This window comes from Arachis hypogaea, chromosome 15 (genome assembly GCF_003086295.3).
Source record: "Arachis hypogaea cultivar Tifrunner chromosome 15, arahy.Tifrunner.gnm2.J5K5, whole genome shotgun sequence".
Classification (NCBI taxonomy): domain Eukaryota; kingdom Viridiplantae; phylum Streptophyta; class Magnoliopsida; order Fabales; family Fabaceae; genus Arachis; species Arachis hypogaea.
The window spans coordinates 159,149,815-159,166,486 of NC_092050.1; the positions used below are offsets into that span (position 1 = coordinate 159,149,815).

General features: G+C 35.2%; 1 protein-coding gene across 23 annotated transcripts; it reads left to right on the plus strand.

Moving 5' to 3' along the window:
* The first annotated feature begins 1,085 nt into the window (after positions 1 to 1,085).
* Positions 1,086 to 9,873, plus strand: LOC112749444 (uncharacterized). 23 transcript variants are annotated; one of them, XM_072218182.1, is made up of 14 exons: positions 4,448 to 4,756; positions 4,859 to 4,891; positions 5,573 to 5,635; positions 5,708 to 5,743; positions 6,093 to 6,188; positions 6,314 to 6,379; positions 6,583 to 6,800; positions 7,263 to 7,359; positions 7,657 to 7,693; positions 7,792 to 7,896; positions 8,002 to 8,136; positions 8,896 to 8,994; positions 9,276 to 9,302; positions 9,445 to 9,873. In XM_072218182.1, the coding sequence occupies exons 11-14, from the start codon at positions 8,041 to 8,043 to the stop codon at positions 9,571 to 9,573; spliced, it is 351 nt and encodes a 116-aa protein (XP_072074283.1). In that variant the 5' UTR covers positions 4,448 to 4,756; positions 4,859 to 4,891; positions 5,573 to 5,635; positions 5,708 to 5,743; positions 6,093 to 6,188; positions 6,314 to 6,379; positions 6,583 to 6,800; positions 7,263 to 7,359; positions 7,657 to 7,693; positions 7,792 to 7,896; positions 8,002 to 8,040; the 3' UTR covers positions 9,574 to 9,873. The 23 variants fall into 23 exon arrangements, with proteins under 23 accessions (XP_072074267.1, XP_072074273.1, XP_072074276.1 ...); XM_072218176.1 differs by having other exon boundaries at positions 7,792 to 8,136; positions 8,890 to 8,994; XM_072218179.1 differs by having other exon boundaries at positions 4,460 to 4,782; positions 5,510 to 5,635; positions 7,792 to 8,136.
* Positions 9,874 to 16,672: the final 6,799 nt, after the last annotated feature.

Sequence of the window (16,672 nt, forward strand, 5' to 3'; positions counted from 1 at the left end):
TAATAATAATAATAATAATAATAATAATAATAATAATAATAATAATAATAATAATAATAATAATAGTAACTACAATTAATATATAATAATAATAAAATTTAATTATTTTATTAGTTCTTATAATTTTATTAAATTTTTAATTAAGTTTTTATATATTTTTTAATTAGGTCTTTATACTACTTTTAATTTTGTAATTACGTTATTTTTATATTAAAAATATTAAAATTAACATAATATTTTTACTAAAATACATACGATCAAAAATTTAATTAAATTTTAATTATAAATACTTTCAATTTACAAAGAAATATTCAATTAACTCTAATATTTTTTACACTAGAAAAGACTTAATTATAAAATTAAAGCAATTTTGGGATCTAATTGAAAAAAAAAAGTATAAAAACTTAATTAAAAATTTGGTAAAACTATTGAGACCAACAGAATAATTAAATTTAATAATAATAATAATAATAATAATAATAATAATAATAATAATAATAATAATAATAATAATAATAATAATAACTACTTGTTGTAGTGCTAATAACAATAATAATAGTAGTAATATAATAATATTAATAATACTAGTATGGCTTAGCCAACTCTTTGTAGGAAATTTTTTTCTTTTTTTCTTATGTTAAAACGCAACTTGCGTTTTGCTTTTTTATTTTTATTTTTTTTTTGTTTCTAATAAAACGCAAATTACCTTTTGTACTACTATAAATTTGCAGGTCCATAATTTTACATAACACACCATAATATAATATATGTGCATAACACTATTTTTTCTTCCATTTTTAAATTATTTTCTGGCAAAATTAGCACAGGCAAGTGGAGAAACCAAATTTCCGTAGCATATTCCCCATCCTCACATTCCTAACAAGTACAAAAGAAAAACCCATTACACCAAAAAAAAGGAAAGAAAACAAGTGGGACCCAATATACACTTGGTCAACCACTCAATTGGCACCAACAACCAATCACATGAAGCCACGTAACACCTAATTAACATGTTTAAGCGGCGACCCGAGTGCTCTTCCACATATTTAATTGAAATCGGAATCCCTCTTTTCCTTTCCTCTATTTTTCTGTGAAAACAACGCCTTTTTTCCCCAATTCCCTTCCCCCGCAACCTTCCCAGGTAAGAAAACCAACTCAAATTTCTTATATCCGTTTCCAAAGTTTCGATTTTTTGTCTTCCTTTTGCTTTCAAACCATCATCTTTTAAGTCACCAAAAAAAAAAAAACCATCATCTTTTATTATTTTTCAAATCCCGTCTTGTAGGTTAGCTTGTAGCGTTTAATTAATTAATTAATTAATTCTTTAGTTCTGTTTGTTCTGGTGGGTTGGTTTGTTTGATGATGCTTTTGTTTATCTTTATATGAAGATGATGAATTGATGTTTGTAGCTTGTGAATTATGTGCTTTTGTCCTTTGGGGTTTTGACCCTAGTTTTGGGTTTTTTGGGACTTTTGGATCCGTGATTTGGTGTTTTGGGAATTTTGTCATGAGTTAGATCTTGATGTCCATTGAAGTATAGATTGTCGTTTTATCATATCTTTGATACCGATGTTCAATGCCGGATTACTTTCTTGGACTAGGAAGCATCCATGTTTGATAATTTTTTAATTATTCACCCTTTTTAGTAGTTGTTGGTATTTTTTTGTCTAAAATGATTCTATTTATTTAAGATTGGTGGTTGAGATCTGTTACGGATCCGGCCCACGGATCCTATACCCGGAACGGTCCCGAATCCGGTACCCGGAACGGTCCCGAATCCGGTACCCGGAACGGTCCCGAATCCGGTTTCCTAGGTCTGACCCGTTTCGCCCTTCTAGAAGGTTCGGAACCGGCCCACTAGAACTCCTAACCGACTTTCGAATTCAAACGTCTCCCTTATCTTAGTAAAATAAGATAAGATAAGATAATTCAAACGTCTCCTTTATCTTAGCCAAATAAGATAAGATAAGATATTCACCATCACCTATAAATAGAGGACCCAAGTCCCTCTAGGTATTCATTCATTCCTCATACCTTATACCTCTCAGATCCATTCTGACTTGAGCGTGTCTTTGCAGGTACCTCCCCCATTGCTCCAGTTAAGAGATTCGGCATCTGCCTCAATAGTTTTGATTTTTGCAATGTTATGAAAATTGGTGCGAACCGTGGGGACAAGAATTGCGGTTTGGTTAAAAATTATAATTGCCAAATTTAAAAACTGTTTTTGAAATGTTGAACCAATTGAAAATCGGTCAGTCAAACCGAATGGCAATACGACAGTTTTCACCTTTTGAATGAAAACGACGCCGTTTCACTGTTAAAAAGAAAAAAAAAAAAAAGAAGGAAGGAGAAACGGGAACCCACTAACTCTAGTCTCCACTCTTAGCAGCATCTCCTTCCTCTCGAGCTACTCAGTCCTCATCACACCCTCAGAATCGCATCATTTGCTCCGTCCAGCCACTAACTTCCATAGTTCCATCCAGGTGGACTGGATGGAACCTGGATGGAACTATGGAGGTTAGTGGCCGGACGGAACAAGTGATGCCAATTCTGAGGGAGCTCGAGAAGGAGATGCTGCTGAAAGTGGAGATTAGGGTTAGTAGGTTCCCGTTTCTCCTTCCTTTTTTCTTTTTAATAGTGAAACGAAATCGTTTTCATTCAAAAGGGTGAAAATCTGTCGTATTGCCATTCGGTTTGACCGATCAGTTTTTAATCGGTTCAACAGTTCAAAAACAGTTTTTAAATTTGGTGGTTATAATTTTTAACCAAACCGCAATTTTTGTCCTCACGGTTCGCACCAATTTTCATAACCTTGCAAAAATAAAAACTAATCTATAAAATATAAATTTTAAAATTAAGATATCGAGAGAGGTACTAGTGACGAGAGAAAGCACATAGGAAGTGATAAGACTTGGTGAGTAGAGAGCACAAGTGCACAACAATGGCAGAGAGGAGAACAGATCGGCGATGAGGCCTCGCTGACATTACTTAGCTACGGAGACTTCAGGACAAAGAAACGGGGGTCGTTCTCGTCTATCAACGGATAAGTGAATAGAGATTGGACTGTAGTCCATACTTATCAAAACCGAACCAAATTGATCACTAATTCAACCGATAAATTATTTTCACTCAATTAATTCGGTCATAAACTCATACTTAAATAAAATTATAAAAAAAATTAAAAATAAAATTTTTGGGACTAATCATTTTTTGTATTTTTTATGACTATTTGACTAGTACCAACACTAAATTATCTTTAACAAATAATTTATGTATGCAAATTATAGAAAAATGTGGGTGCAAACTATATTAATTACTCTGATAAATATAGGTATTAACTATATACTTTTTGTATGCAAAATTTCTGTAAATATGAATAAATATTATTAATAAATACTGACAAAAAAAATATTTACAAGTTATAGTGACGGACTAAAAAAATTTTAAAAGTGGAGGCAAAAATATATATACTAAAATAAATTTTGTTAAACATTATTAATTATATAAAAATATAAAAATTAAAAAGAATTTACTTTCATTCTTAAAATACTACTATTCATTATATATAATTTATAAAAAAATAATTTTTTATTTCTAAAACTTGAACTTAAAACATTTCAATTAAATTATAGATAATTTGTTATTCTAACTAATTTTTTTTATTTAATAATAAAAGACTAAATCAATTAGCATATTAGTGTCTAAGGATACACTAGTATTTATAATTTGAAATTAGAATTATATATAAATTCTAAAAAAATTAAATCTGCATACGAAAAGAATGTTTATATAAAATAATAGAAATTTAATTTATAATTTTTTTTAATAATTAAATTTGTTATATATTTTTAATTTAATTTTGATATAATGTTAGATGAAAAATTTTATGCATCTGTGTAATTATGTATTGTAATTAAAATATTTTTTACTACTATTTTTAAAAATAAAAATCTATTTTAAATTATTAAATTAATCAATTTATTTTAAAATTTTATATGCAACATAGAAACATATAATAGAACAAAAGTTTAAACAAAAAACAAATAATAAATATGAATAAATTGAGAATAAAACAAAATATATAAAGTCATGAAGAGAATAAAACATTAGATTAATACCTAAATTATCACTACTAGAAAATTAGTTATTACAGACGGATATTTTCGACGGATTTTATCCTACGAAAATACAAACGAAATTTTTGAGGAATTTTTTGTCGAAAAACAAAAAGAATAAATTAATATAAATTACAGACGAAAAAATCCATCAATAATTTTGTCGAAAAAATTAATTTTTTTCGTGGAAAATAGTTCCAGACAAAAAATTCAACCGTAATTAAATAGACAAAAACACAAGTACACAACGTTTTATTAAATTATTACTGATGAAAAATTTGTCTGTAATTTTAAATTTTCGGTATAAAAATATTAAAATAAGGGTTGTGACCAAAAAACCCCGTGTTTCAATCACGATACTTCTACAAATCTCCACGCTCATCCCTTCCAAATCCTCCATCAGCGGCGCATCTCAGCTTTGGTTCAGTCGCACCGAAGCTCCGACACACCCCTTCCAATGGATCTTCTCCGTCACGCTCTCTTCCGTTCCTCCTCCTCCTCCGCCGCCGCCTCTGCTGCCATTGTTCGATCGTTCCTCTGAGTTTTCGTCTTCTTCCGCCGCTGCCGCCACCGCTTGCGTCGCATGATCTCTCTCCATCATCCCTTGCTTTGCACAAGCCCCCTCCTTGCTGTTGCTTAGGGTTCAATTTTTCTGTGTGAATTTTAGGTTTATCAATTTTTCCTCGCAGTTTCTATCTTCTTGTTGTTGTTGATGCTGATTGAGCTTCTTGTTCCTGTTGCAGTTTCTATCACATGCTGGTATCTCGAAACAGATGGTAATTTTGCCTTTTCCATTCTCTTTCTTCTGTTTAAATTTTTCTAATTTCTAGCTTAGGGATTCGATCACCTGTTCTGAGCTTGTTCCACGATTCTACTCTATTTGTGATTTTTTTTTTGTGTAGATAAATGCATTGCTTTCAATCATTCATCTTAGTATTTTTCATTCTTATACAATGTGCGAAATACTTGGATTTCAATTTTATATATATAGCTTGAAGAGGCTTTCTGAAACTTTTTCAGTTTCACCATTGTAACGCTGGTTTAATCTATTTCCTCTCATATTGTATGCATGTCTGTTTATTCTGTTTGGTTAATTGTTTTTGGAACCCTAGAATTGCACATTCTTAATTAATCAGTGTTCTAGCAATACAGTGAAATTCGTTGAACTCTTATAGATATAGAATGGAATTGAACTTCTAGATTATAGCTTCTCTTAATCACTTATTGCAGCAGATAGATTTATCTATGCAGAAATTGTAGTATTAGGATTATTTATTGCAGTATTATTCTCTCTTATGTGATTTGGAAGTTGTAGAAGTAGTTAGGTGATATGTTAAGATAGAATGTTGAAAGGTTCCTTTTTTTTTTCTCCTTCTGTTTTATGACCTTTTTAGCTTAAATATTAATGGAAAATAAAATTTTGTCTATGACCTACTTGGCTGAGGAGTGAGGAGCAGATACTCCGGGATGATATCAAGTTTGGTGGAAAAGCCCAAACAGCTTTTCATGAAAGATATCAGGTTAGTGCATTGAATGATTCTATGGATTTGTCAAATAGGAATTGGTTACTGACCTGGTTATTTTGGTGGCAGGATGCTGCTCTAGTATAATGTCACTGCCACGTTAAGGTTGGTTTCAAATTAATAAGGAACATGATTTATTTGCTTTTTTCTTTTCGAAGGTTTTTTTGTTTTTGGTATATATACTGCAAATGAATTTGATTTTCACTTTTTTCAGTCTGTTTGGTTTATGCTTTTATTTTCCGTTTGGTATAAGAGGTATGCATTTCATGCAAAGATTGCAAATGCCGATTAGTTTTGTTGGCTTATATGATTTGGCAGGTCTCAGGACAAACCTCTGGCTGCAATGCAATTTTTGTATTGACCAGAGCTTGCTTCTCTTGCCATAAGTGCGATGCAGTTACTAGCTCTGGTATATCTTATTTGTTACTAAATCGGATTTCTCTATTGACTTTAGGTTGACAAGCTTGGAAGGGAATCCCTTATTAACTGTGCCAAGACCAGCATGTCGTCAAAGTTGATATATGGTGACAGTGACTTCTTTGCCAACTTGGTATGTTTGAAGTTTAGTTCTCGAAAAGGTTAAATTTTGGGGATATGGACTGCGCAATTGCAAAAAGGAGTTTCAGTTCTCATCATGTGGGCTTATGGTTCTGGTGGTTTTGGTTATTTACACAGGTTGTAGAGGTAGTGCAAGTTGTAAAGATGACCAATGCTAGGGGGGAAGTTAAATACCCAATCAAGGTTGGTTTTTCGAATTCCTTTTCATCTTATTGTTTATATGGCTTGCTCCTAGGTGAAACTAAAACACTCTATTTTCAGCATGTGTTGAGAATCTGTGATGTGTACTTCAATTAGTTAAATCTTGCCTTACGTGCTTTAATTATCACGGTCATTCTCTGGATTTTATCCTCTGTCCTTTTTTTTTTGGTTCACCATTATTATAGGGAATCAATATATTGAAGGCTCATGGAAAAGGTGCTAGAGACAGCTTTCTGATGAATGGTTATGCTCTAAATACTGGCCGTGCAGCTCAAGGAATGCCTCTTAGGGTTGCCCCTGCAAAAATTGCCTGTCTTGATTTTAATCTTTAGAAGACTAAAATGCAATTGGGTGTTCAAGTATTAGTTACTGATCCCAGAGAGCTTGAGAAAATTCGTCAAAGGTAATATTAGTACAATTTATGCTTAAATCTTCTGTCAGTGACATATGATCATGCCTTCCATATTCTATAAAAGATTCCTGCCAGACTCCCTTTCATATTTCAGCGGGGATATTTATTTTGTTGTTAAAAATTAAATAGTGTTATATAGCAACACCGTGGCTGTTCACCATATATTGCTAAGTGTTAAATTTTAAAATGATCTTAAGAATTGGCCAGGGGTTTCCCGTTGTGTACACTGAAATTTTCCCTTTATAGATTTTTCCCTTTGATTATTGTTATGGTTAATAATTCTATAATTTTGCAATTTCTTAAAATAGTAAATAACTGTGTAATGCCAATGTCTTTTATTGTGGAAATTTGCTTGTGCTTTTTCTAAAACAATATTCTTACCACCTCAAAATAAAATAATATCCAAGTTTCACTCCATGGCTTGGCAATTGGTCATTTTATTTCGTATTGCAGAGAGGCTGATATGACTAAGGAACGCATTGAAAAACTATTGAAAGCTGGAGCCAATGTTGTTCTGACTACTAAAGGAATTGATGACATGGCACTCAAGGTATATTAGTTTCTTTTTTTCTTTGAAATTCTTAATAGTTTTTACTTTCTGCAAGAGACATTAGTTGTAATTATTTCATTTAGGCATGTGAAGAAAATAACTAATTTTTTTTATTATGCTTTACATGTTGATAAGGAAAAGAATGCCTATGTAGGATTAATATAGCTTAATTACCACCACATCTAGGATTCTTCCTTTTTAGGCATCACACCAAAGAACTTATGTTTTTATCATATATTTGCATTGAGTGACTAAATTTGATATTTTGAATAATATTTTTTACAATGTTGGGTGCAGGCAAATCAATGCGTCTGTTGCTAGGAGGAACTTGGGGGTGCATGTCTTATTTGAATAATATTTTCTTCTACTTCAATTCTTACTGTTTTCTTTTTTATTTATTTAATTGATTCATTTATGTTGTTTTCTCTTCAGACACTGCATTTTCATGTTCATATAATTGTTGTGAATTGAAGCCTCTTCTCTTCCTCAACTCAATGACAGTTCTTGATTGCTTAATTGATCAAAGACTTGTATAAAGTATCCAGTCACTGAATTGAATCTGAATCACTTGCTTTTAGACTTGTTCTGGTTTATTGCATTGTGTGCATTACATGTTCCAAATCTGCAATTGCTATTTGGCAGCGTCCATGATCTTTAAAAAGAACTAACCCTGAGAAATCTATGGAAGAGTTCCGAGCAGCTAGTCAAAAACTTGGTGATGGCGTGGGTGTAAAGTCTTTAATGCAAAGCACGGGACTTGGAATGATTGCTGACCAGGTAGTTTCTGCTTTTAATTATGAGTGTTTCTTAATCTAGTGTTAAGTTCTAAGCATTTTTAGGGGCTAATAGTTTCTTCTATTTATGTCCATATAGAACAATTCAATGTATCAAATCTCCAAAGTCAATGACTCATTTATAATTGAATTTGGTATAATAAAGCTGATTCACTTCTTCTAACATTATATGATGTCTTAATTTTTTGATAATTTTTTACCTTTCCTCTGGCTAATGCTTATCTTGTTTCTCTATTGAAAATTAAGTATAAAATGCATGGCTGAGTCATTCTGTGTACTTAGCCAATAAATAAACTGTTATCATTCTGTGTTGTGTTGTGTATTAATACCACTGCAAATAAATGAGTAATGCATCTTTTGTTCTGCAGCATTAAAACAAAGAAGATAGCTTTAATTATTAGTGGAATAAATGTTGCTTCTTTTTCTCAACTAATAAGTACCTATGCTGCAGCACCAAACACTACAGCTCTATGATCGTTTAAGCTTAACTGTTTCTCAATTATTTATGTACTAATTGCAATCTTTCTATTTGGTTTTACTATCCTTTTTACGCAACTCAGGCATCATGTCTTCCACATTTGGATATAAATAGAGTCCTCACTGCCCTCCCTAGTTCATTTCCACATCATTTCATTTATTCTTACTTATGTTTATTATTATTAGAATCGAGTTTGCTATATAAATCCTATACATTGAAACTATAAAAACCAGTTTTGTTTGAACTTTCATCCAACACACTCAGGAAGGAGTTGGAGCTCTTTGGACTGGGATTGGCCCCAATATAGCAAGAAATGCTATCATCAATGCTGCTGAACTAGCCAGCTATGATCATGTGAAACAGGTAATATTAAAGATTCTATGCACTTGCATTTCGGAGTAACTTTATATGCTTCCTCTATATTTTCTATTGACTAATTACTTTATTCATTCTTATTTTATTGTCACTATTTCAGTTTTTGTTCTACATATATATACTTTTTCCTCTCTTTTTTTTGCAGTTGGCAGTTGGTATGCTAATTCGTTAACCGATGCTTCTATTTCAAGTTTGATATATGAAATACATTTATGCATTGGTGTAAAGGTTTAGGAAGCTCACTTTGATTGCTGCATTTTATATTACAGATTAACAATCAGCACAATGTTGATGAGGTAGCACAAACTTTCATCTAAGGCATGGAAACATTTTCTCTTTTTATAATATGTTTATCTCCTGCAAATGGATTATGATTTTTAATTGAAAATTGTTTGGCTTACGCAGTTGTTTATATTTGTTTTTCTATGCTTTATGCAGTGGTTATCACTCCTCCACTCCTCCAAAAATTATTGTGGCATGCAGAAAAAATCCAGAGGTCTTAGCAGAACAAGCCACCAGGAGAAAGAGAAAACATTAATGGATCTTAGAAGAATTGAACAACTTTAACTCGGTTTGACCCTAATTTTAGACTATGGATCTTAGAAGAATTGAACAACTTTAACTCGGTTTGGCCCTAATTTTAGACTAGGTTTATGTTTATATTTAGGCAATTCTGTTAGTGGTTAGCTACAAGAGCAGATTGTTTTATACACCTTTAGTGTATGTCACAGTATAGATTTTAAAGGTTTTCTTTTTTTCAATGGTATTTGTTTTGAATTATAGTTGATGTATCAATACACTTTGTTGATGTATGGTTGTTACTTATTGTTTTAGTTGATGTATCAATATACTTTGTGTTTTGAATTATATTGACTTGCTTGTTTATAGTACTTTTCTTTTAGTTTGATAATAGATGAATTTGTTTATTATTTGAAATAATATAAATATTCAAATGCAAATTAGATAAAAATTTATATTAAATTTATATTTATTTTGTATGAAAATAAGTTTATTTTGCAATGGAAAAATCTAAAAAAATTCTATTTTACTTTAGTGACGGATTTACAGATGGATTTTCTGTCTGTATTCAGAGTGTTCAGAGTGTGAGATGATTTTCCAAGGTTCAAATTATAGACGAAAAATTTGTCGAAAAATCTGTCTGTAATTACCGACGAAAAATCCGTCGGAAAGTTCGACGTCCCAGGGAAATGGATGGAGAATTTACAGAGGAAAAATTCGTCGGTAAATAATTTTCGACGAGGCTTTTACAGAGGGACAAAATCCGTCGGTTGTTTCGTCGGTAACCAAAAATCCGTCTGTAATAAAGACTAAATATGTCTGTAAATTTGTTTGTATTAATCCATTTTCTCGTTGTGGGACAGATTTTACCTATGTATAATGTTAACTCGACATGTGTTAAAGAACTATTGAAAGGGACAAAACGCCTCCTCTCATTCTCTTTTTTTTCCTCTCCTCCTCTTCACGAACCAGAACACCACCAGGCCAACTCTCTTCTCCTGTTTTTGGTCACCATCATAGCCAACATCCACCACCATTCTCTGTTCTCGCTGCACCACCCCACTGCCACATCCACAACCATTCTCTGTTCTTGCTGCACCACCTTACTGCTTCTTCTTCTTCTTAAATACTTGAATTTGGTTCGGAATATGGTCTTATTAGTTGCCTTTTTCTGAATTTTAATGATTAAGTTTGGATATTTACTTAAAGTATCAATTTACTTAAAATTCTTATAGATCCTCATAGTAATACTCTTTGACTATTCAAATTTGATATCAGTTTTATTCTTGCATAATGTTCTAAGTTCAATCCAGTTGTATGTGTGTTGTGATAGTGTTGATGTTATTAGTGGACTGTTGTAGAGTAGTAGTTGCAGAAACTGCATAAATGTTTCGAGATTTTGTGGTTGCTTGTTGTTGGAAAAATTGAGGTTTAGACAAAAATCTGTCTAACAGCGGAAGTACTAAAAATAATTTTTTCGCAACCTGTGTGGTTAAATAGGCAATAACAAAGATATTCTAAGCAGCAAATATAATGGCAGAAATCAAATAATCAAACACCAAAATTTTTATTGTGGGAAAACTCCCAAAAGAGGGACAAAAAACTCACGGACCTAGTCCAGTAAAATCTTCCACTATCAAAATAATAGATACACAATCCGTCTTCCTAGTAGCACTAGAGCATCTCAACAATAAACAAAATACATCATCAAAACTGATAGAATCCACTTTTTTTATTCTTAATGTGGATTTTGCCACTTTTTTTTTCTTTTTATTCTTTTGGCTTGTGGGTCCCACTTGAGTGGGAGACCCACCAACAAATCTTCCCCACATCGACTCAAGTGAGAATAGGCTAGTCCACCAAGCCCGTCTGCTTTTTTGCAATAATCAAACTTCACTGCAGGTAAACTCTTAGTCATCACATCTGAACCATTATCATCAGTATGGATCTTCTCAAGTGCATATGACTTCATCTCAAGCGCTTGATGTATCCAATGATACCTCACCTCTATGTGTTTCGATCTAAAATGAAACGTCGGATTCTTGTTGATATGGATAACATTTTGACTGTCACAAAATAACACAAACTTCTCTTGATGCTTAACTCTTGTAAAAATTTCTTCATGCACAAGAGTTTCTTAGAAGCTTCAACAACAACAATGTATTCTTCCTTCGTAGTAGAAAAAGCAACACATTTCTAAAGTCGAGATTGTCACGACACAGCTCCCCTTGCAAAAGTCATCATATAACCAGAAGTAGACTTTCTTGAATTAAGATCTCCAGTCATATCCGCATCCGTGTAACCATCCAACACAGGTTGGCTACTCCCAAAGTATAAACAAACTCTGGAAGTACCATTATGGTATCTAAAAATCCATTTCGTTGCTTGCTAGTGTTCCTTTCCAGGTTTAAAGAAAAACTGACTAACAACTCCAACGACATGAGCAATATCCAGCCTGGTGCAAACCAAAGCATACATCAAACTGCCAACTGTAGATGCATATGTAATCTTCTTCATTTCTTCTTTCTCTTTCTCACTTGTAGGACATTGCCGCGAACTCAGCTTGAAATGACTAGCAAGTGAAGTACTAACATGTTTGGAATTACTCATGCTAAACCTCTCTAAAACCTTCTTAATATACTTATGTTGCGACAACTACAGTTTTCCATTCTTCCTGTCACGAGTGTAAGACCCAGTTAATTAGCGGCTAATTAACCCATAAATGAGAATTTATTCTAGAAAGCCAAAAATGTTATTTTTATGGCTAAATGTGATAGAGGAGATTGAGACGAGAATTTCGGTACCAATTTTATAGAAATCGGACCAAGATTGGACCAAACGGGCCAAACCGGTCCAACCGGACCCAAAGTGGGCCCTTGGCCCAACTAACCTAAACCAAAACCCTAGTTTTCAGCACTCTCTCTCCTCACAACACACTAAACACGCTGAAAATGGAGGCTATGGAGGGAAGAACTCTCTCTCAAGTTCTTTCTCTCACTTGATCTTCAAACCACCATAACTTTTGATCTAGAGCTCCGATTGCCGCTCCGTTTGTGACCACGCGTTCACCGCGGAGAGCTCTACAAAACCCATACAATTAATCTTGAGGTAAGCCACGTTTTACTGTTCGAAATTCCAGCCCTTGATTTCGAGTTTCATGAGCAAAAATGTTGAGATTTTGGGTTCTTTGATGTTATAGGACCCAACTCTCTTGAAGGAGAAGGTTAATCTTGTCTCCTTGGACCTTGGGTGTGGTAAGATTCTCAATCCTAGTGTAATTTGTTGTTCTATGAGGTTTGGGTATTGAGATGTTGTGTATGGATATGATGATTGTGGCTTAGGTTGTGTATATGTGAATATTGGAGCTTGATTGGTGATTTTGGAAAGCTTGGAAGGGGGTTTTGTGTGATAAAATCTGTTCTTGGAGGTGTTGAGACCTTGAGAGCTTAAGGAGAAGTGGTTTGGAAGTGCTCCGGTTAAGCGTGGGAAATCGGCTAAGGTATGGTTTCGGTTTCCCGTATCTAATATGTAATGTGGTAGGAAATACTTAGGCTAGAGGCCCTAAGATAGACATTGAATTGTTGGTGTTGTTGAATAGTTGAGATATATGATGTGTTCATATATGTGATTATGAATATTAATGCCTTGATTGTGTGATGTATGAGAAATGCATGTTGTGATATATGCTTGATGGGTGATTGAGGTTGAATTGATGGGTGGTACCATGTTGATGGTGAGTATGATGTTGATCATGTATAATGATGGTTGATTTGGAAATTAATATTATTGGAAATTGGGATGAGAAGGATGTATGACATGAGATTGTGTTTGTCCTTTAGCCATTGATTAAGAAGTGTTAAAATGGTTGGAGGTAGTTTTGGAAATTTTGGTAAAATGTCAATGTGTGAGTTGAGGATGGCTTGTTGTTGATTTTGGTACATTCGAATGATTTCAAAGAGAAGGGTTGAAATTGGCATGTTTTGATTGATTTTGAAAAGAGTTGAAAGTGGCTTGTTTTGAAAATGGCACTTTGTGGTTTTGAATGAAAACATGGTTTTTGGGCATACTTTGACGGGACATAACTTGGACTACGGATCTCTGATTTGTGCCAAATCTGTTTAGAAATGAAATTGAATCCGGGATGTCCATGCCGTTTGAAGAACGGGTGAAAAATGATTTAAAATGAGAGAGTTATGACCGTCGGAAGATTGGGGGTTGAATCTGTGAATTCTGCAGTTTTTAACTTAGAAAATTTTTAGCAGAATGACCCCCCGCGCGTAGGCGCACTTGGCGCGTAAGCGCCGTTCTTCCAGGAAGCGCCATCCACGCGTGCGCGTGATGTGCGCGGGCGCGCCGAATGTGCTGCACCCAATGCCCAGCCATTTTCCTGAGAGTTGTGCCAAAGTTGTGCCAGTTTTGTGCCTGGGGCGCAAGAGTACCCACGCGTATGCGTGGCTGACGCGTGCGCGTCGTTTGGCTAATTTTCAATCCACGCATTCGCGCGTATGATGCTTGCGCATCGATGAGTTTTAAGGCCATCCACGCGTGCGCGTGGAGTGCGCGTACGCGTGGACCTGTTTTCATCCCAAAGTTGATTTTTGAGTTTTAAAAGCCAAATTTCATACTTCTAAGCCTCCGATCTCACCACGTATGTCTTAAATCATGATGATATGACTAGCATGAGAAAAAGGGCTAGTGAATGTGGTAACTTGCGAGTGAAGCAAGGGGAAAAATGAATGATCATTGAGGATCAAAGATGATTATGTGAGATGCGGAGGATGGCGGTGGAAGTGCTTGTTGTGCCATGGGCCGAAGGGCCGTAATTGTTAATGAATTGGCTGGTTATGGATTTAACCGTGAGCCGGATGGCTAGATTATTGCCGTGTTACGGCGGAGCCATGTTTATGGCCAAGTATAAATGCATATATGCTGTTGATTGAATTGTGTATGTTTGCACTTCCACCATTGGAGATGAGGGTTTCCCTGGGTAGTAGCAATGGCTAGCCACCATGTGCTCCAGGTTGATACTCGAAGCTCTGTTAACCCAATGTCGTAAGTGTGGCCGGACACTGTGAAAGGCCCGGATGAGCTCGCCCTCATAAATATTCACCAGTGATGGTGATGGATAAATATTCACCAGTGAGGGTGATGGATATGGATCATGATTATGATCAAGTTTATGATGAGTATAACTCGAGTTGGGGATGCGCGACAGAGGGTCAGTCCAATGGTTAGCTACCAGGACTTGTCGGGTTGGCTCTATAACCGACAGATGATATCATCAGCCACTAGGGACAGGCATGCATCATAAGCATACTACATGACTTGTTTGAGATTGCCTATTTGACTGCATATTACTTGCTATTTGTCTAAATGTCTTAATTGTTCTTATTTGTAAATCTCTTGTCTGATATAACTGTGTTTGCTATATTATACTCCTGCTGGTGGCTGGGAGGTCTGAAGGAATTGGAAAGGGAAGTATTAGTTAGACTGAAGAATCTTTAGTCAGTTGCCACTTACGGTTTAGCTTGTTTATAAGCTTTGATATTATCTGGAGGAAGTTCTAGGATTGCCTTCGGATTTCCTCTATTATTATGTATTATACATGTGGAAGTTGTTACCGTACTGGGGACCTCTGGTTCTCACCCATGCGGATTTTGTGGTTTTCAGATGCAGGACGCGAGGCTTCTCGTTGAGGCATGCTGGAGACTTCTGGATTAGCGAAGATCCTTTGTTCTTGGGACTCTGTTTGGTTTATATATCTTGTTTAGATACTTTTATCTCCATTAAATAATACAAACTGTGATGACTCCTTCTAGAGGGGATTTTGGAGAATAGGTTGTATGTATTTGTGTCCCTTTGGGTTTCCTTTGGGGTTTCCTTATTTTATTATATGTATATATTATTATGCTCAGACCGGTTATCTTCGCAGCCGGATTTTGAGTCTTGATATTCCCGTTTTTGACACTCCTTATATATATGATCTTGCGTTAGCTTATCCTTTGCTCGTTACGTTATCGATCGGAGTGTTGCGCGTTCGAGTTACGGTTTTTGTTTACCCCTTTTTCTACAAAGGCTCCTAGCTATAATCAATTATTCATACTACTATACGTACTAAATTTTTGTTTTAGAGGTCGTAATACCTTGCCATCTCTGAATTATGACTTAAGCATAAGACTCTGTATGGTAGGGTGTTACATTATGGTATCAGAGCAGTTCGTTCCTGTAGAGCCTGAGGAATGGACTGACTATGCTTCTGTGCATTCTCTGTATGTGTGTTATGTGCTGTTAGTATATCTACTTGATATAGTTGGCATAAACGTTCATGAGCATGCATTTGGGACTTTGAAGCACTAAACTTCCGATATTGAGACTGATCAACTTAATATCGATTGTTTGGTGTGTATAGGAACCAGATGGCGTCTCATGTACGCGGTAGAGGCCGTGGGAGAGGTCGTACTAATGCTCGTGCGCCGGAGACTAATCCTAATGACCCGGTGAACTTTATGACTGCGTTGGAGAACATGGCTGCTGCTATGCAAGCCAATGCTGAGGCTCTTGGTCAACAGATGAACAGCCATGGTAATGACGGAGGTGGAGTTCAGGGTCCGATGACACTGGCGAACTTTTTGAAGGTTAATCCACCGAAGTTCAAGGGAACTACTAGCCTGACTGAAGTCGATACGTGGTTTCAAGCTATGGAACAAGCACTGCAAGCGCAGGTGGTACCTGAAGGGCAGCGTGTAGAGTTCGCTACCTATTTGCTCACTGGTGAAGCGTCGCATTGGTGGCAGGGTATCCGACGCCTTCTGCAGCAGGGTGATGATTATATCACCTAGGATGTCTTCCAAGAGGAGTTCTATAAGAAGTACTTTCCGACTTCTGCTAGGACGGCCAAGGAGCTTGAATTGTTGCAGCTGAAGCAGGGTGCTATGTCCGTATCCGAGTATACTGACAAGTTTGAGGAGCTGTTCAGATTCTCTCGTATGTGTCAAGGGACTCCGGTGGAATATGAGGAATGGAAGTGTGTTAAGTACGAAGGAGGACTCCGGAGCGATATTTTCAGTTCAGTGGGACCAATGGAGATTAGGACTTTCTCCGAGTTGGTGAACAAGCGTAGGGTTGCTGAAGAGTGTGTGAAGAGGGC

Excerpts from the sequence above, each read along its gene's own strand:
- LOC112749444 (XM_072218166.1), top strand. The coding sequence starts at position 8,041 with ATGGAAGAGTTCCGAGCAGCTAGTCAAAAACTTGGTGATGGCGTGGGT. Across the intron at positions 8,137-8,889 it reads TTGGAATGATTGCTGACCAG|ACTCAGGAAGGAGTTGGAGC; the intron begins GTAGTTTCTGCT and ends TTCATCCAACAC. Across the intron at positions 9,303-9,444 it reads ATCAGCACAATGTTGATGAG|TGGTTATCACTCCTCCACTC; the intron begins GTAGCACAAACT and ends TGCTTTATGCAG.